Here is a 21,056-nt window from a genome sequence, read left to right as displayed (position 1 = left end):
ATTCCATCTCTTTCACAAGGCTGTCCATTTCATTTCACAGTGAACCTGCCCTTCTTTGAATTTTTATAGGCTGTGCCACATAATCAGGACATAAATATGTAATGTTCTGTATTATACTCAGTTTCTTTGAAATCTGGTATTTGCAATCTTCCCAGTCCTCTGTGGGCAGGGATCACGTTTCATTCTTTTTCTGTATTCCTCACCATTTAGACAGCAAGACAAAACCTTTGCTTTTGTTAGGTGATTGAAAGTGTTTTCTTAAATAAATTCTTCAAATTTGTACACTGTTTCTAGTCACAGTCAGTAAGGGGAAAATCTAACTTTCATGTTTATTTAGCCCCCAAAGAATTCCCTTAGTAGGAGAAACAAGGCTTCTAGGATCAATGTGGCAGAAAATCTAAGACTGGAACAATTATTAAGTTGACTTACTCATGCATCAATCCTCGGACCACTATATTTCCACTGACATGAGAATGGTAGAAGAGGGTATACAGGTAAGGCAGTAATGAGTATCTAATCCTTAATGCAGAACGGGAAATTGCAGCAAACTCTTCTCCAAAGACCCCAGGGTCTTGTTCCTATAAAAGACAGACATTTTGATAGACTTATTACCTGAAGTGGGAAATCTTAAGTGTTACTTTTTTTCTCTTTGGGGGTTAGGGAGAAACAGAACATTTTAAAAATATTTCTTTCAACTTGAAAGCCTCTCACAGTAGGTTATTGCAAAGTTGTTTCTCAGTTAAATGCATTCTACAAAGTTTACATATTACACACGTATAGCAGCTATCATTTTACATTAACTCTAACTCACCTTATGCCCAATTGCATTGTGGTTTCTGGAAAAGGGATAAAATGCCCCAAGTTGCATCCAACGCAGGCAAAGTTCATAAGTTGTCTCTTCATTAAACCCACATATATCAGCTCCAATCTGGGGAAAGATTTTTGTGACTTCAAAACATATTACTTATTAATTTTGCCATAAAACCTGAACTGAAATATTTTAGAGTATATTATTTTTTAATTTTAATGTGGAATCTGGAAGTATAAAAATCCTTTTTGAGAAGAACACTTGGACTAAAATAATGACAATTCCCTCTTGTCCACCTTGATTTAGAAAAATCTATGCTGGTCTACAGCACAGTATAATTATGTCTTTTAGGTCATCCAACATGCCTATGGTTGCTTTTTTGTTTTCAAGTACAGTACCATAAACTCCCTGTCTCAGTATGAGAGTTCAAGACATAGAAATTTAACTAATCCAAAATCTTAGTGGCTACGCACTCAGGCTGGAACAAAAGGCCCAGGATTACTGCATCGACTATGCTCTCCTTTTTCTCACATAAAGTTACAGATACTTTGCTTCCTTATGGCTATTGCCTCCTTAAAAACAATTTGAGGCCTCCCTCAGTCTTCAAATTGTTTTATTCCAGAACTCTTATTCTCTCAGAATCTTCAAGCCCAAAACTCAATTAATGTTGAAGTTTGTACCCAAAAAAGGGTCCATGAAGAAGTAAAACATGGAGTCATACCACATGTCACTTGTAATAAAAATGTTAGTTCCCCGAACAAGGGGGTTGTTGTCTACTGAAACTCGAAGGTTGTCAGTGGAGAAAACCAGGTCGTGCTCCTTTTCTCTCTGAGACCACTTATAAGTTTTGCCTATCAGCTTCTGGCCCAGACAAAACTTGAAGCTGGATTTCATTTTCAATATTTATTTAGCAATTCTTCTTTGAAAGTACTTCATCTATCACTTGAACAGCAAATGCAATTCTCACTAAATTTGAGTTTACAACAATTTTATTTGAAACTTTCCAAAATAAGACAAATATTGCTCTGTATTACTTCTTGTAAAAAGCCACTGGGATATGGGGTATAATAAAACTGGTATAATAAAACTTTCAAAATTTGTGAACACAGCCGCAAATTCTTTAACAGCTAAATTGTTTATCACTAGGGCTCAGATAAGGAAGTAATTTGCTGTATGTTTAAATATATTGCTGATTTAATTTCACTTCCTCCCTTTCTAGAAGATAGATGCCTCTGAATGACTTTCTATCCCTCCTCCTCAATTGTCTGCCCCTTCTTTTCTCACCCATAATCTGTAGAGCTCACGGGAATAAGCTGTGGATGGGGTAAGGACAGAGGGAACAAACTTCTCCAGTTCTACCATGACCAAGTGTCTTAATGACATAAAACAAGCAAGCAAAAATAATTAAGAAATATGCTGTCCTCTGCACATCTGCATATGTGGAGGGCAATGCTACTATGGCCATATGAAGTATATTACTTATAATGTCCTGAAAACAGCTTGAGCACATTTTATCTCTATAGAAGTAGTTTGACACCCCCAAATAATTCTGGTTGACAGATAAGCCTTAATTTCATTGAATGCTTAATTTTATAACTTACGTATGGAATTCCAAAGAGATTAAATTCTAGCATTCCGATGATCGACATATGCATATCTCTCCAGCGTGAGAAGTTATCACCCAGCCAATGGCCAGTGTATTTCCCACTCCCAACAAATGTTGAACGACTCAAAACAAAAGCTCTCTTCCCTGTAGCATTCTGAGAAGCACTTGAAAAAACAAGAAAAACTTCCTTCAGTATTATTCTAAAAACATCTGCCCCCTCCCCCCAAAAAAACCCCATATGATCTTAAAGTGTATGAATAAACCTCTATTTCATGTAATTTAAATATTTTATCAAAGGTATAAATCTGTGTGAACATGAAAGGGAGGGACTGAAGGTAATAAAAAGAGAATTGTTAAAAGCTAATGCTGAACATCCAAACCAAATTTTCTTACACTAAACTTTTTCTTATGAGTTATACAATAGTGCAGGTACTGCAGGGTTCCTCAACCAAGACCGTATACTAGAAACATGAGAGCTTGAAAAGAAAAAGAAAAGAAAAAGAAAAGAAAGAAAAGGAAGGAAGGAAGGAAGGAAGGAAGGAAGGAAGGAAGGAAGGGAGGGAGGAAGGAAGGAGAAAGGGGGGGGGGAGAAAAAGAAAAGAAAGAAAGAAAGAAAGAAAGAAAGAAAGAAAGAAAGAAAGCAAGCAAGCAAGCAAGCATCAGGGTCAGTTAGCTAAAGGGTCATAAAACTTTGGGAAACAAACTCATTTCACACTTGGACCCTTATCAGAAAACCGAGGACATTTTTAGCAAACCAGGTTTCACAAGATTTTGTGCATTCTTTCTTAGTCCTGATTGCCCAGGGGAACCTGGCCTTTCCAGCACAGGGACACACCCACCTCCGGCATTGTTTCAGGCTTAAGTCAGGCAGGGGAAGTAAGGCAGCCAAGAGATTAGGAGACTTCTTGGAGACAGAATGAGGACTCAGGCTATGTCAAAGCCAAGGAGCGAGGGTCCATCACCCCCTTTTCCTACAGCCCCCCAAGTCCTTCCCTGAGGGCCCCTTCAAGAATGTGCCTGTCTTAGGTCATCCCTCCCTTGAGGAATCTTACCAGTCATTGGCTAACCAGTCATCTGCCTGGGACCAGGCAGGGTGAAATAAAAGGGGGCAGAGGCAGTGCCCCTGCCAGGGAGATAAGCGTTGTCTCCTTAGTGGCTTATGGTCCCAAGGTCCTTTACTCAGCCTTAGCCACAGGGAGTTACAGCTTCTGAAACCAGGCAGGGCGGTTCCAAACAGTATATTTGACCTTTGTTGTTGTTGTTGTTCTTTGTTTGTTTGTTTTCCTTTAACATCTAAATCTGGTCTCTACTCTATTTCCATTCCGCTCCTAACTTTGGGCACCATTCATACTCTTCTACCATTTCTTTTGACCTCTTATATCAAACCACCCTGTTACTTCATTGAAAAGCTGACAGTTGTTTCAATCCACACATGTACAACATACATCATCTAAATTAGTTTGTTTACAAAGTTGATATATCTCTTTCTGTCCTGGAAAACTTGACTAAAATCTAGTTAAATATAAAGCTCCTTGAAGGCAGGGACTTATTTCTGTTTCACTTGTTCATGTATTCACCAGTACCTAGAACAATGCCTGTCGAGTAGTAGGTGTGCCATAAATACGTTTTGAAAGCATGAAGGAAGAAAAGATAATTTCTTTAATATTTTCTTGGATGTTGGAATAGATGAAAGTCACACCATCTTGATTCACAAACTTCTTAGAATGCTAATTTATGTTTAGATATGTAAAAAAATATATCATTTAGCCTTGGCTAATAAAGATGAAGTTTCTAAAATTAATTGTCACAAAAAATATGAATTTAAACAATGATTATTGTTGAGAATGGAGACTCATCTCATGGAAAATTTCACACTTTCAATTCTGCTTTACAAGAGGGTATTAGGTTGTGAAGGATGGATATAGTTAATTGCATTCTGCAGGGGCTAGAACAATTCAAATATGAGTTACTGAGGCCAAGTCACATCGTTATTCCCTGTTAGACTCAACAGAAAAAAAGTCAAGGACTTTTCCTCTCACGTCATTCTGGAATAAGGCTGTGTCAGAACCTCCCAGTATTTGTTTTCCTACACTGAGGTTAGAGTTAAAATTATAGCTAAAAGAGAAGTTGAAATTTATTTGGTGCTTGTTTAACCATTTTTAAATGTAACCTATAAATAAGGAGTTAATTGAAATATGTTTTGCAATCAGTTTTAGCTTAAACTACATCTAGCTCTTCAATATAAAATACATGTAATTTTGAGCATGTTACTTAACTACTATAAAATGAGGCTAATAAAGCTTAACTTTACAGGGTCAATATAATGTTTAAATGAAAAAGAGTAATATATGAAAGCACATCTCACCCAGCTGTCACATAACACGTGCTTAGCAAAGGCTCACTCCCTTCCTGAACTTTCTAAACTGTGCCTAGCAATTACCACCCCAGATCTGCTTCACCCTATTACACAACCTAAATTTCAGTTTTAGCCATTATTTATTTATGTAGAACTCTAAGACAAATTATTTTGTTTCGTGAGGATAAAATACAGAGAGGAGAAATGTTAAATTATTAGATTAAATTGAATAATAGAGGCTCTAGTAATACATTCAGTAAACACTTTTTATGCCTTCTCTAGATAAAGTTTGCTAATGCTTCCACTTAAAACTATTTTTATGCCTTCCGGGAAGTAATTTTCATTATTTGAGTTTTATTAAGTTCAGAATTTGGAAGTCATGTTCATTTTTCATCCCTGAGATATAAGAAGTGTTCAGACATATAATCTTCAACACTGAAGAGGAATACAAGTCCACACTTCCTCCTCCTCTCTCTCTCCTCCTCCTCTGTCTTCTTCTTGTATAACTTCCTTGATGAGTTAAACACAATTAACAGTTTCTCGGGTAACCTGGGTATGAGTAGTACATTCTAAAATCTAAAGAACTGATTCTTTGCCTTTTTGATACAAATTTGAAATGGCTTATTCAAATAAAGGTGAAAAAGGTAAAGGGATGAAGCAAAGAATAAATACCTGATAGACACAGACAACAGTATGGTGAGTGCTAAAGGGAGGGGGGTGGAGGGAGGTAGAAGAAGGTAAAGAAGGAATTAATGGTGTTGGAAGGAGACTTGACTTGGGGTGTGAACACACAATACAGTATACAGCTGATGTATTATAGAATTATACATCTGAAACATGTATAATTTTATTAACCAGTGTCACCCTAATAAATCCAATAAATTTTTTAAAAGAACAAATAAACCTCAATAGTTGAAAGCCACTTGATTCTGTTTTTTTAACTGGCCACATTAAAAAATATATTCAGAATGTTGTCTATCAAGTTTACTACATATTTTTAAATGTTGTTTTCAGTCAAATTAATACCTAAATATTTTTCAGTAGTAGGTAAGAGAGACCCTGGTTAAATGACCCTTATATTCTTTTTCAGCCCCGTAATTCTCCATCATGTTCACTAAACAAATTTCATTAAGTTCCCTGAACTCATAGCTCTAGGAAATGGATATATTTCAGAGCACAGAAATGGAATGCATTTGTACATGACCAAAATAATCAGTTCTATTTTGATCCTGATAACTTAAAAACCCACTATTTCTGAGAGTTCACTTTATAAATCAAACAAGCTGACTCTGAGTCATATATATTTTGCCTATACTTATGACAAATTGTTAAAGTACTCTAATGAAACTGAATTGGAATGAACACCTGTTTTAAACAGACAAGGATGCAGTAAGTGGAAACACAGTGTTCTGGAGCTGAACTGCTGAACCTAATTCTACTAATGCAGGCTACGAGAGTCTCCCCGCAGATGCACACAGGACAAGACAGAAATGGTGGGATGCAGAGGAGCACCATAAATCAGGGGCACTAAGAGGATGCTTCTGAACCTGGGATTATTAACTCCAGGAGAGGAGAAGATATCTGCCGAGCTTTCAGCAGATTGCACTTGATGTCTTAGACATGTGGCAGCACGAATCCTGATGTTTGCTTCTAATGCCGGGGAATTTACACATTCCCGTTTAACCAAGCTTAAACTGGCTGTATTCAGAGGTGATGAGGTAAGATAAAGGGGGTACTAGTGTACAACTTTAAAGTGTATTAACAACTACTCCCTAAATTATAAAATTGTCCCCAAATTGCCTCTAACATTGATCCGAAATCAAGATTTTAGCTTCAGTGGTCTGTGTAGGTTTTTATGCCTCGAATAAGATCATCCTGCTCTGCTTTTGTGCTATTGCAACAGGCTGTTAGAAATCTTTGTAAAATCAATGTGAACATTTAATAAAAATAATAAATCGGCAAGACAAAGTCTTAGAAGAGGAAGATTACCCACTAGTCCTTGAAAAAAATTAAGAAACAAGAACTTGTACCATCAGCCTTAAATAAAATTTTCCTGTTTCTTAAAGGATATTTTAATAAAAAGTTGTGGATACTAAAATAAAACATTTCAAGGAGATATACAAACTACTCACTAGAAAGTAGGTTTTGCTTGTGACCAGCCAAACAGAGAATGCGTATCATAATGATATCCCAGATAAGTCTTGGAATTGGGACATAATGTTTTCTCAGCCAGTAATCCACCTGTGATATCTAAAAATGAAACAAGATAAATATTCATTCTTAACATAATATAAATATCCTTATTGTATTTTGTATCTTCATTTATATATTGGTCACCTTCACTAGTGTATAAGCTTCTTGAAAATATTAAATGTCTTTCAATCAGTGACAATAGTGTTATAATAACATGATCTTTTTTTACTTGTATCTTAAATTTATGGACATGGTTGGCTGATAGTATGAAGACTAAGATGGATTTCTCTCAGAAATACAAAGTTAAACATTAAAAAATCAATCAGGGACTTCCGGCAAGATGGAGGAATAGGTGGACGCACCGTACCTCCTCGTACAACCAAGATTAGAAAACCAATAATTTACAACAATAATTCACTATCAGAATAACACCCAGATCCGGCAGAGGATTTATCTGAATGGAAGTCGGGCAGCCAAGAAGTTGAAGTAGACGCGTTCATCCAGACTGGTAGGAGAAGACGAGCCGGGCGGGCGCAGGGCTGGCTCGGGTCGGCGGTGCGCGGAGGTCGGGGGAAGGTTTGGCGCAAAATCGGCGCAAAAGCCATCCGGCGCTCAAGAAGGCAGCGGTGATCCCTGAGTACGCAAGCTGCGGCTGGCAGACCCAGAGGGGCAGCGATTGTGGACCAGGGCAGAACTCGCGGCCCAGAAGCCCAGACAAGGATCTGAGTCCAGGGGAACGGAACTACCGCCATTGTTTTCTCCCGTCCCGCTCCTGCCCCGCCCCCACATATAACGTCACAATCTAGCGACTGGGGTGCCCAGCCCTGGTGTGCATCTAAGACTCCGCACCCCCACCGTAACAAGAGCGACCAGACCGGAAAAAAAAAGGAGAGACAGGGGGGAAAAAAAAACCATGTTTTCAACAGAGCAGAACAGTCCCCCAGGACTCATCCTTTTGAGCGACCAAGAATTAGCCAGTCTATCAGATGCGCAGTTCAAAACACTGGTGATCAGAAAGCTCACGGAACTGGTGGATTTTGGACAAAATTTAGATGAATGCAGATTACCATAAAACAGATGCAGGAAGACATACGGAGGAGAGCCAATAGTGAAAGGAAGGAATCTGAGTCTCAAAACAATACAGTGGACCAGAAGGAAGACAGAATCAACCAAGCAGGAAAGCATGATGAAATAAGAATTCAAAAAATTGAGGAAAAGATTAAGAGCATCCAAGACACCTTTAAACGTTCCAATATCCGAATTATAGGGGTACCAGAATCGGAAGGGGAAAAGCAACAGATTGAGCACGTATTTGAACAAATAATAAAGGAGAACTTCCCCAATCTGGCAAAGGGAACAGTCTTCCAAGAAATCCAAGAAGCTCAGAGAGCCCCAAAGAAGTTGGACCCAAGAAGAAACACACCAAGGCACATCATAATTGCATTAGCCAAGGTAAAAACGAAGGAGAGAATCCTAGAAGCAGCAAGAGGTAAGGGGACAGTCACCTACAAAGGAGTTCCCATCAGACTGTCAGCTGATTTCTCAAAAGAAACCTTACAGGCAAGAAGGGGCTGGAAAGAAATATTCCAAGTCATGAAAGACAAGGACCTATATCCCAGATTGCTCTATCCAGCAAAGCTCTCATTTAGAATGGAAGGGCAGATAAAGTGCTTCTCAGATAAGGTCAAGTTAAAGGAGTTCAGCATCACCAAGCCCTTATTTTATGAAATGCTAAAGGGACTTATCTAAGAAAAGAAGAGAAAGAAAAGACATGTATAGTAAAAGGACAGCAAACTCACAAATATTAACAACCACACCTAAAGCAAAACCAAAAGAAACTAAGTAAACAACTAGAATAGGAACAGAACCACAGAAATAGAGGGCACAAGGGGAGGCTAGCAGTAGGGGTGGGAGGAGGAGAGAGGGGGAAAAGGTATAGAGAATAAGTAGCATAGAATGTAGGTTGAAAATAGATAGGGGGAGGGCAAGAATAGTACAGGAAATGTAGAAACTAAAGAACTCATAAGTATGACACATGGACATGAACTAAAGGGGGAAATGTGGGTGGGAGGGGGGTACAGGGTGGAGGGGAGAGAAGAGGGGAAATGGGACAAATGTAATAGCATAATCAATAAAATATATTAAAAAAATCAATCAATATAACTTGTATACTAATTTATAATATATAAGTTATATATTATATATAACAATATAATATATAAATTATACATAATTTATATATATTGAAGTTGAGGTTCAGCTACTCTTCAAGATAACTCCCTACTCCCTAATTCTATCACTGCATTAAAACCTGGATCAAGCCCTGGCTGGTGTAGCTCAGTGGATTGAGCGCGGGCTGGGAACCAAAGTGTCCCAGGTTCGATTCCCAGCCAGGGTACATTCCTGGGTTGCAGGCCATAACCCCCAGCAACTGCACATTGATGTCTCTCTCTCTCCCCCCCCACCTTTCTTCCCTAAAAATAAATAAATAAAATCTTAAAAAAAAAAAAAAAAAAAGAAAGCCTCTGCTTTAAAAAAAAAAAAAAAAACGTGGATCAAGAAAATTAGATGCAGATTTGATTATACATGACAATCATATCCTACTAAAACACAAGGTACCATAATATGGAAATAATTCTTATCATATGTTCTTAATAGTTCTCCAAAGAAGTATCGATGTAAAAACCTGCAATCAGAAAGACTGATTTAAAAAACAGGGTGAAAAGGGTGTGTTGTATGCGGAAAGCCATGTAGCGTTACCTCAGGCTGCACTGAAGCAAAGGTTGCAACACTTGGTCAAAAGATTTGTCTTTCAGCAGCTCCACTCTGACCCTTGCAGTGGCAGGGGTTGGAGGGAATGCTTGGATGCAGGTAATAGGACTCAGACAGTGTTGCTGCTGGGAAAGCATAGGCCCTGGAGATGTACCTAATATTTGAACCAGTGCCAGTGTTCCAAAGTCTTCTGATCTGTCTGTCTCCCTTGTGCATAGATTTAGAGATGATCAAAGTCAAATCATACCTCTCAAAATGTATACAGTATGTATCACAGAGGCTTGCCTTAAATCTACTCAGAAATAGCCCTTTGTATAATGGATTTAATGGAGTTCTTTATAAGGATCCATTCTGTGAGTTGCCTTACTCTTATATTTCTGTAGCTTCTTGGCTTTTTCTCCTGGAATCATTAATTTTATATTTTATCACTTTTTAAATGCACTTTGTTCATTTCAACATGGCAGCAAGGATAGAAGGAGTCTAACACACAGGAAATCTCATTGTAATCCAGACTCTGCTGCCTTGAAATGTTTGCCTCTTTTGTAGATCTTCAAAATTGAGATTTTTAACATCGTTTCAAAGCTGTCTTTATGAAATATTGAAGATATATAAGATGTTAAATACTGAAAGGATTTGGTCTCCCTGGAAATGGGGGAAGAGGAGAGAAAATCATGTCCATTTAAAGCACTTTTGTTTCTACCATAAACTTTTCTCCCAACCTATTATTTTGAAAAGAACACGTGTTTCTAAAGAGATGTAGAGCCTCTTGACATTAAATTCCTAAATCTACGCATCTGAGAATAAGTCTAATGGAACTTTTAATGATTTTTCAAAATGTAATACACAACTGAATCACCTTACCTTGGTCATTAGTTGTGGCTTAAACTTAACTACACACATAGCTCAGCTCAAGTTAAAGCTGTTTGTAGTACATGTGAAATAGTGACCCAGGACTTTAGATACTGTGTAATAATTTTCTTACCTCCCGTAGACAAGGGCAGCAGCCTCATCCTATTCTTTCACTCCTGAGAAAACATCTGAAGCACTAACTACATCATAATAGGGCCAGCCTGCTTGGCCATAATGAAAAAACTGGAGCAAATGTAGATAATTAGCCACTGGAACATAGTAGCAAGTATGGAACTCCTGTGCTTCAACCGGAATATAACTCCTAATTACCTCAAAAGCCTAATCTTATACAATCAGAAACACTCACCCATCAAAGAGACTATACAAAAGGGTAAAATCTTGCATCAGCGATTTTCAGCCTTTCTCATCTCATGGCACACATAAACTAATTACTAAACTTCTGCAGCACACCAAAAAAATACATTTTTGTTGATCTGACAAAAAATAGGTATAATTTTGATTCATTCACACTGGATGGCTATTGTGATATTGGCTGTTGTCATTTTTTTTATTTGACAGTCTAAGGGAACAGAGGTCAGTGTCCCTGACTAAAGAGTCAGGTATTGCACATTGTAAAGATTCTTGCCACACACCAGTGTGCCTGCCACAGCACGCTGGTTGAAATTGCTGCCTTAGATTGTTGAATTGTAAAAGAGGGAAAAGGAAATTTAACATTGGTTAAAAATAGCACAGGGAATAAGAATATTCGTCTGATGCAGCCTCAGACCGTAGTCATGAGGCTCAGTGTCCTGGTAACACTCTCCCTGACTCCACACTGATTTCTTCAATGCCTTTTGCAACAATCCAGTGCATTTTAGAAAGAATGTGTCTGAGAACTTGACTGGTCTTGTTGCTAACTTTCATGTCCCAAGGTGGTATTAATAGTCGCTTTTTTCTCTGATTCATACTCTTTCCATTTTATGTAAGTCCCACATAGTGATGGACTTGTTATGTAAAAGAATATAAACCAGGATAAAGGTAGCTGAGCATTAGATCTTTGTTATTGAAACAATGATCCTAGTTAGGATAAAAATGAGGACTGTCTTAGCTAATTCTGGCTTCACACCCTGAAGCAATAAAGATAATGGAAAGCTGTTGTAACAATCATCCCCTAGATTAATTGCTTATTTGTCATATTTTGAAGAGTTCTTAGAGTTAAATTTAAATCCTCCAAAATTGTTTCTAATAGATACAGTAGTAGCAATTTTTTTCTACACCTATTGCTTGTCACTCACCTGCTTTATATAGAATGTTTTAAATCCTTACCCTGCAAATTTGAATTCGTATTCCCATTTTACAGTCAAAAGAAAGTTCCCCAGCCTGGGAAGGGATTAAGCTAGGGCCTGGAGCCCATGTGACATTGGTTGTGTGGTCCCCCGTCCTCCAGCAGGCTGCCTTCTTGGGGCATGCTCCACATCCCTAGGCAGGATGGGTCACAGGCGTCTTGTAGCTGGAATTATTGTGTGTGATTCCTTTGACTCCTTGACCTTTTTATTCTCTCTATTCCCCATCCTTTGCTTCAAGATTGCAAACCACAAATGAATCCTTAATACTGCCTGGGAATCCTGCCATGCTTCTGTCATAAACCCATTTTGCCACTATCTGATATGACTGTGGAGGACCTCCTCTTTCTTAAAACGTCCTACTCCTCAAATTCAATCCCAATTTCCTATCACTTCCACTGATGAACAATCCTTTAAGATAGAAGCTTTTCTAGTGGGAAGATCTTCAGCCTCTCACTGGCTAACCCATCCATGTATGAGCATGTGTACGCGGTTTCTTCTTCCTCCAGCAACAATAAAGTGTGTCTGTTCTTTTAAAGCTCCCTCCCTTCACAACTAATGACATCCTAGAATCTCTTCTCCATGACTTCAATCCTTGAATTACCTCTTCTTTCTTTTGCATTAGCCATTGTGTCCAATATACTGACTGATTCCTGAAAGCAAAACCCTACTCTACTATCTCTCATTTTGTAAAAAAAAAAAAAACAACAACAAAAAACAAATAAAACAATATCCCCTTGTACTCACATTCTCAGTTACAGCCCCACTTGTCTGCTCCTGTCAGAGTCAAACCTGCTGAAGGTTGGCTTACACCTCTGTCTCTACACCCTCACTCCTGTTCACTCGGAGTGCAGTTCGATATCTATTCCCATCTATTCCCACTACTCCACTGAAACTAATATGGATGGTACTTCCAGTCTCCATGTTGCTCAGGTGGACACGTCCGGCACTCAACTTGTTTAACTTTTTGATGCCATCTGACAGAATTGACAATGTCACATGTTTTTCCTGTTTCTTAGTGTCCCAATTTGAGACACAAGGCATCCCTTCCCCTTGTCTTCCCTCATCCCTATCCAATTGCTTCCATTTGGTTTTCTTAGCTGAAGTTTTATTTGTACCCAAAGCCAAAACGTTGCCGTAGGGGTCTACTCGGGCCGCGTTTGGAAGGCCCACTTGTCAAGTGTATCTTTTATACTCTGACATTCTCTGTACATCAACTCATCCATCCCTGTGGCTTTAAACACCAGTTTTATACATATAATTCACAGTTTGTTATTTCAAGCCCAGGTTTCTTCTCTCCAGTTTTACAAATCTTGCTGCCTCCTTGGTATTTTCATTTAGCTATGTCACTGAATAATGAAAGAAAGGCGCAACTCTTGAACACCACTTCTCCCACTTAATAACTACCATGTGGAAGGACTTCAGTATCTCATGGAGTCAAGGAATGTGAATGGGAATACAGGGTTTACCAGTCTCAAGTGGATTTTATTTCCACTTTTGCTTTTCCCTTTTGTTCTGGTTTCACAGGGAAATGAATCACTGTACTTGCAAATGGCTGTAATTTCAAGGGAAATGTACATGAAGTGTTGTAATCACTCAAACTAGAAGTCTGCAGTCAAGGATAACCCTTTCAGTCTGACTGCAAAACTCTACTTCTCAGTCAAATCTTCACAACTTTCCTATGTCGTAGCATTTTTTATTAGATGTGATTAATTATAGAAATAGCACAACTGTGGAAATTATAAATTGTAAACACCTTGTAGCCAAAGGAAAGGACTTAGACATCTAAGAATCAGCTGCAACGCAACACAAACAAATTCAGCTCCCTGACTCCTTATTAAGGATAGCCAAGGAAGGAAGCCTATGCATCCTTCTTAGAGAAGTAAGGACACATCTCACAAACATTCCAAGGCCTTCCCACCAAAGGGATGCAATAGGTACTCATACATGTTCTAAATTTTCTGGATTATTCCTACATTGGTGAGCTACATAAGAAAATGTATACTTTCCTAAAAACTGATAGCATTAAAAAATTTTCCGGCTTATAAGGATGCTCAAGGAACATAGTGAGGACCTCAACAGCATAAAAAAGATCCAGTCAGAAATGAAGTATTGGCGGGACTTCCGGCAAGATGGAGGAATAGGTGGACGCACCGTACCTCCTCGTACAACCAAGATTAGAAAACCAATAATTTACAACAATAATTCACTATCAGAATAACACCCAGATCCGGCAGAGGATTTATCTGAATGGAAGTCGGGCAGCCAAGAAGTTGAAGTAGACGCGTTCATCCAGACTGGTAGGAGAAGACGAGCCGGGCGGGCGCAGGGCTGGCTCGGGTCGGCGGTGCGCGGAGGTCGGGGGAAGGTTTGGCGCAAAATCGGCGCAAAAGCCATCCGGCGCTCAAGAAGGCAGCGGTGATCCCTGAGTACGCAAGCTGCGGCTGGCAGACCCAGAGGGGCAGCGATTGTGGACCAGGGCAGAACTCGCGGCCCAGAAGCCCAGACAAGGATCTGAGTCCAGGGGAACGGAACTACCGCCATTGTTTTCTCCCGTCCCGCTCCTGCCCCGCCCCCACATATAACGTCACAATCTAGCGACTGGGGTGCCCAGCCCTGGTGTGCATCTAAGACTCCGCACCCCCACCGTAACAAGAGCGACCAGACCGGAAAAAAAAAGGAGAGACAGGGGGGAAAAAAAAACCATGTTTTCAACAGAGCAGAACAGTCCCCCAGGACTCATCCTTTTGAGCGACCAAGAATTAGCCAGTCTATCAGATGCGCAGTTCAAAACACTGGTGATCAGAAAGCTCACGGAACTGGTGGATTTTGGACAAAATTTAGATGAATGCAGATTACCATAAAACAGATGCAGGAAGACATACGGAGGAGAGCCAATAGTGAAAGGAAGGAATCTGAGTCTCAAAACAATACAGTGGACCAGAAGGAAGACAGAATCAACCAAGCAGGAAAGCATGATGAAATAAGAATTCAAAAAATTGAGGAAAAGATTAAGAGCATCCAAGACACCTTTAAACGTTCCAATATCCGAATTATAGGGGTACCAGAATCGGAAGGGGAAAAGCAACAGATTGAGCACGTATTTGAACAAATAATAAAGGAGAACTTCCCCAATCTGGCAAAGGGAACAGTCTTCCAAGAAATCCAAGAAGCTCAGAGAGCCCCAAAGAAGTTGGACCCAAGAAGAAACACACCAAGGCACATCATAATTGCATTAGCCAAGGTAAAAACGAAGGAGAGAATCCTAGAAGCAGCAAGAGGTAAGGGGACAGTCACCTACAAAGGAGTTCCCATCAGACTGTCAGCTGATTTCTCCAAAGAGACCTTACAGGCAAGAAGGGGCTGGAAAGAAATATTCCAAGTTATGAAAGACAAGGACCTATATCCCAGATTGCTCTATCCAGCAAAGCTCTCATTTAGAATGGAAGGGCAGGTAAAGTGCTTCTCAGATAAGGTCAAGTTAAAGGAGTTCAGCATCACCAAGCCCTTATTTTATGAAATGCTAAAGGGACTTATCTAAGAAAAGAAGAGAAAGAAAAGACATGTATAGTAAAAGGACAGCAAACTCACAAATATTAACAACCACACCTAAAGCAAAACCAAAAGAAACTAAGTAAACAATTAGAACAGGAACAGAACCACAGAAATGGAGGGCACATGGAGGGTTAGCAGCAGGGGGGTGGGAGGAGGAGAGAGGGGGAAAAGGTATAGAGAATAAGTAGCATAGAATGTAGGTTGAAAATAGATAGGGGGAGGGCAAGAATAGTACGGGAAATGTAGAAACTAAAGAACTCATAAGTATGACACATGGACATGAACTAAAGGGGGAAATGTGGGTGGGAGGGGGGTACAGGGTGGAGGGGAGAGAAGGGGGGAAATGGGACAAATGTAATAGCATAATCAATAAAATATATTAAAAAAAAAATTTCCCCATGAAATATAAAAATGTTTCTAAAGCACTTGACACTTTCAGTGTACTTACCAGGCACATATGGTGGGTAGTTTAGATGATTCTCTACACAGCCTGGCTGTTGGCCATTTTGAAAATTGGATGGTTCATTCATATCCTTATATAAAAATAGAAACTCAATGAGTAATAACAGGCAGAGTTTTCCTACTTTCCATTAGGAAAACAGAGCACATTAAGGTCATTCATTCATTCAACAGACATATTTTGAGTATCTAAATGTGTGACGTAGTAAGCTAGGAGCTCCATGAGGCATTGCAATAAACAAGGTAGTGTCCCTGGTCTCTAGGAGCATACAGCATGTTTCACAAATATGTAAATGTCACAGAACAGAAATGGTGGTATCTATTTCTGTTCTGTGAAAGATAATTCCAAACTTCCAAGGGATGTAGACACAAACTATTAATTTTTTTCTTGTAGCTCACATCTCATCTGTTGATCAATCCTGTCAACTGTGTCTTCAAAACATACATAATGTGTCCATGTCTTCCGCACTGAAGTGCCAGGCTACACCACCATCGTGTCTTGCCTGGATTGTCACAGTAACTGCTTAACTGGTCTCTCTCTTCCACATGGGCCCAGAGGTAGATTTATTTGGAATCTAAAGAAACTTAAGTTTCATGGTCATTTTTTACATGACTCCTTCATAATTCTATACCTACAATTCTTTTGTAATATTTAATGATTTTTCTTCAAAAGAGCTGCCAACATTTTATAAAGCTCCATAAAATCTGGATTCATTTCTGCTTTCACGTTGCCTTTTGCCTTCCTACAGTCTACAGTCAATACAGTGACTAGAATGCCCCTTTCAAACCTGTGCTCCAAATCCTCCATCTTTTTCCCATCTCATTCAGAGTAACACCTCACAGTTGGTCCACAGTGCTTTTCGTGACACTGCCTCACTATCCCCCTGCCCTTCTGCTCTGTGATTGCTTCCCTGACTACTCTGCTTTAGCCATGCTGGCCTCCTTGCTGTTCCTGGAAAACACCAAGCGTGTTCTGCCCAGGGATTCCACCTGTGTTGTTCCCTTGCCTCAATGTTCTTCCCTTCAATATCCCCCCGGCTCAGCCTCTGGTTTTTGTCATCAGTTATAACCTTCCCTGTCCACTCGATTTAGACTGCAGACTTTTTTAATTTTCTAAGTTTCCTACCTGATTGCTATGGTTTGAATGTTTGTGGCCCCTCTCAAAATCACATGTTGAAATCCAAACACCCAAAGATGATGGCACTAGGAGGAGGGGCATTTGGGAGGTGACCAGCTCATGAGGGCGATGGCCTCCCTGAGTGAGATTAGTGCTTTTTATAAAAGACACCCCACAGAACTCCCTAGACTTTTCTACCCCAGGAGGGCACAACAAGAAGTCCGCAACTCGGAAGAGAGCCCTTACCCAGCCACGCTGGCACCCTGATGTCAGACTCCTTCCTCCGAATTGTGAGAAATAAATTTCTGTATTTTATAAACTAATCAGTCTGAGTGGACTAAGTAGACCAGCCCAACTAGGACACCTACTTCCAAGATTAGTTTTTCTCTTTAATAATTACTGTTACTCAACATACTATATCTTTTACTTATTTATTGTCGGTATCTTCTACTAACACGTGAGCTCCTGGAAGGCAAGGATTTTTCAAAGTGTCTCCTCAGTACCTCTGGGCACAGAGCATTTTTTGAAGTACAAGAAAGGAAGAATCACTACAAGTAAGAGCAAAGGCGAAGACTTCATGGAGAAGTCGATATGGAGGCTGCCCATTGATGAGCTCATGGAGTCTGAACATGTAGAAATGAGGGAAAATGGGAAGAAGAGCATGAGCAAGGACACAGAAACAATAAATTATGCTACGTGGGGGGAAAAATGCCCCACTGTTGAGTAGTAAGAGCTGCCTAGCCTTCACTCCATCTCCTGGTCAAGTGAGTCTGTTTGCAAGTGTTTCTCTGGCAGAGTGGGGCCTGTTGGGCATGTGAGTTGTGACTGTCCCGATAGATCATCAGCACCACCCTAGGGTTTCTCTCCTCTGAGCTCTTGCATGTGCTGTTCCCCCTACCTGGAACACTTCCACCCACCCCCACCCCCGAGTCACTTCACTAACTCCTATTCATTGGCCGGTTCTCCTCTTAACCAATAGCTCTATTGGTCAAGTCTGAACTTCCAGACTGAGTTCAACTGACCTGAGATCAATGTCCTTCATCTGTGTACCCACTGTACTCAGTGCTTGCTCTCTCATGGCCACACAGGAGCTCGTTTGTCAGCCTATCTCCCCAACCATGGCCCCCCCATTCCACCCTGCCCTGAGAAGGTGTAAACAGTAATGGATGCATAAACCAGCGTCATCCAGAGTAAGATAAAACCTCGATAAAGACAGTGGACAAGAGGCTGCCTCTGTTACAGGAAGTAGTTCTTCCCTCCAGTGGTGCATTAGAACAGTTAAGGCAGAGACCATCGAGAAACAGGAGGGAAAAAATTTTCACTTTCTTCAACTTACTATAAAGTGTAAAAAGAGAAGTAAGTGAACGTTTTACTTTTTCACCAGGGGAAAAATGTTTAAATAATCAATTCAGACTTACAATCCAGATCCCATCATAATCAAGGATGGCTTTAAATTCCATACACATCTGTATCCACCATTCTGCTGTTTTGGGGTTGGTGTAATCTGGATACACTGACTCTCCTGGAGGCCAGGCCTACAACGGACAAGTAAGTCAAACTAAATAATAACTCACCTACTTTGGTATAGAAATAGCTATGGCGGGCCCTTAATTTGCATTTTGAGTCATACACATGAAAACTGAGAGTCAGTGAAGCTAAATAACTTAACCAAGTACACAGTAAACAGTAAAGCCACAGAACAAGTTTGCAGCAGGGTGGGAACGGAATCCCGCACCATGGTCCAGTGCTGCAACCATGCAATCGTGCATGAAGTCATGTTCTTTTTGTTCTGTTATACTTCCACCATTTCTCTTCTCACATAAATCTACATCCATGCCAATACAAGGATAGAAAATGTAAAATTTACATTTACAATAGCAACAAAACTTTAATATATGCATGGTATCAACAAAAGCCATAAACATAATTTAATGAAAACCACTGAGCATTCATGAAGTATTCAAAAGAGGACATAAGCTGAGAGATGCAATGTTTGTGGCTGGGAAGACTCAATGTTGTGTGGATGGTAAGTCACTTCAAATTGGAATGTAAAATTTTAGGTATAATAATTACATTTAAAAACATATGGACATGAGGCAAGAGTATAAAATACTGTATTAACATGCTTACTGCAGGTTTGTTTATAACACTAAGATATGATAAACAAGAACATTTTCATCATTGGGAATCTGTGAAACTCGTTTCCTCACATGAGAACAGTGGGATATCATACAACTATTTTAAAAGATGAGATAGTTCCATATACACAGTTTCATAGTTTCATTAGCTATGAATACATATATGTATATTCATAGTTTCATTAACATGGAAATATATTTACAATATTGTTATAGTATTTAAAAAGTTTTAAATATCATAAGCTGTTACTTCCAATTTATGTAAAAATACTGCTGCATGTATGTAAAATCTGGAGGAATGTACAATGAAATGGTGGAATGTATATTTTGGAAAAGAATAACTGTCACTTTATACTTTTTATGTCAATCTACATAATTTTTTAACAATATTGTACTACTTTGATCATCAGAAAAAGCATTAAAGATATTTCCATTGTGTAAAAGAAAAAGTGAGAAAATTCCTTCCATTTAAGAAATATTTTATGTGTTATTCCTCAATATACATAAGTTAATTTCCCAATGTAATCTCAAGCAACATTATAATTATGTCATACTTATCAAAATGCGCCTTTTCAGAATATTAAGTGTATGTTTGAATTTCACACCAATTTATTGGGATTTAAATAATTTCTTATAAGGTCAGATTATCCAAGCCAATGCTCCAAATACTCAGAGTGAGAAGCTGCACATAATTTTTTTGAACTGAACTCAGGTGAAACCAGTTCACTGATACTATACAAACTGTGATTTTTTAAAAATCAAACACTCAGTAGAGAAGGAGGTGTTCGTATACTCTTCAAGGTGCTTACCTTGCCAACAGCTGGTGTGACTCCATCAGAGTTATTGACCCAAATTCCCAATTCTTGTCCAAGTTCATAGGGTTTGTAAGTACCTTGTGGTTCATCTTTTGTCAGAAAAGGATCCTGCAAATTCCCAAGAACACTATAATTGGTAATAGTCTGATAATTGATATTTAAGTATAAATTTTTCAAGTTTTTGAACTAAGAATATTGATTACTCATATACACAGTAACATTTTATTATACTGCATACATTAAGATGTCCCCAGCTATTAAGTTGGGTTACAAATACGAAAAGTCTATTTCCATTCATTTTTACTGCTGCAAAATGTGGACCCAAGCTATCTCAATTTAGCAATGTAATCTGTTGCTTCAGATAAAAATCTCTAATTTTCTTTACTTGAAAACTTATATAAGTAGATGAATATAATACTTATGCTACTTTGGCAAACAACCTTTCCTATTTTTTTTTATTTGTTGCTTTTTATACAAGATAAATTTGTGAAATTGTAAAACAAACAAACAAAAAAGTCTGGATGGAGAAATCAAGAAATTTGGATTCTACAAACAACCTGGTTAAGCCACATAATTTTAAGAGGACACAAGTTTGTCTTTCACAAAATGAAACAGTGTAGTTAGCAAATTCTTCAGGTCACTGCCCCTCTTAAAAATCAAGTTCAGGTGGGGACTGACTGTGGGAGCGGAGTGGGTGCTGGGCAGGGGAGAGCAATGGGGGAAAATGTGGGCCAACTATAACTGAACAACAATAAAAAAAATCAAGTCTGAAAATGAATCAAGAAGAAAAATGTTTATGATTCTATGTTCCACATTTTTCAAAAATATTCAGCCTTACTCCAAGTCTGTTTCCCTTGTTAAATATTTTACTATTATAATATATTTATATTTAAATATTTTTCTTCAACTGTCTCTGATAAATTATCTCAGTTGGACTATAAATACATATTTTTTATTTCTAATAAGCCATCCTTTAAAAAAATACTCTGCCCAGCCCTGACTGGTTTGGCTCAGTGGATTGGGCATCATCCCACAAACCAAAGGG

The 21,056-nt window shown here is 38.9% G+C and overlaps 1 protein-coding gene across 1 annotated transcript in view; it reads right to left on the bottom strand.

The window, feature by feature from the left end:
- Nucleotides 1–21,056, bottom strand: part of LOC118499104 (sucrase-isomaltase, intestinal-like) — a 32,842-nt gene that overhangs the window by 9,517 nt on the left and 2,269 nt on the right. Inside the window, exons 3-9 of the mRNA XM_036019175.1 lie at nucleotides 20,006–20,119; nucleotides 18,477–18,593; nucleotides 15,931–16,015; nucleotides 6,903–7,020; nucleotides 2,410–2,578; nucleotides 812–928; nucleotides 430–578 (exon numbers count right to left, since the gene is read on the bottom strand). Of these exons, the coding sequence (XP_035875068.1) occupies nucleotides 430–578; nucleotides 812–928; nucleotides 2,410–2,578; nucleotides 6,903–7,020; nucleotides 15,931–16,015; nucleotides 18,477–18,593; nucleotides 20,006–20,119 (869 nt within the window). The remainder of the gene's footprint in view (nucleotides 1–429; nucleotides 579–811; nucleotides 929–2,409; nucleotides 2,579–6,902; nucleotides 7,021–15,930; nucleotides 16,016–18,476; nucleotides 18,594–20,005; nucleotides 20,120–21,056) is intronic.

Source organism: Phyllostomus discolor, chromosome 2 (assembly GCF_004126475.2).
Source record: "Phyllostomus discolor isolate MPI-MPIP mPhyDis1 chromosome 2, mPhyDis1.pri.v3, whole genome shotgun sequence".
Lineage (NCBI taxonomy): Eukaryota > Metazoa > Chordata > Mammalia > Chiroptera > Phyllostomidae > Phyllostomus > Phyllostomus discolor.
This window is presented reverse-complemented; position numbering and strand designations above follow the sequence as displayed.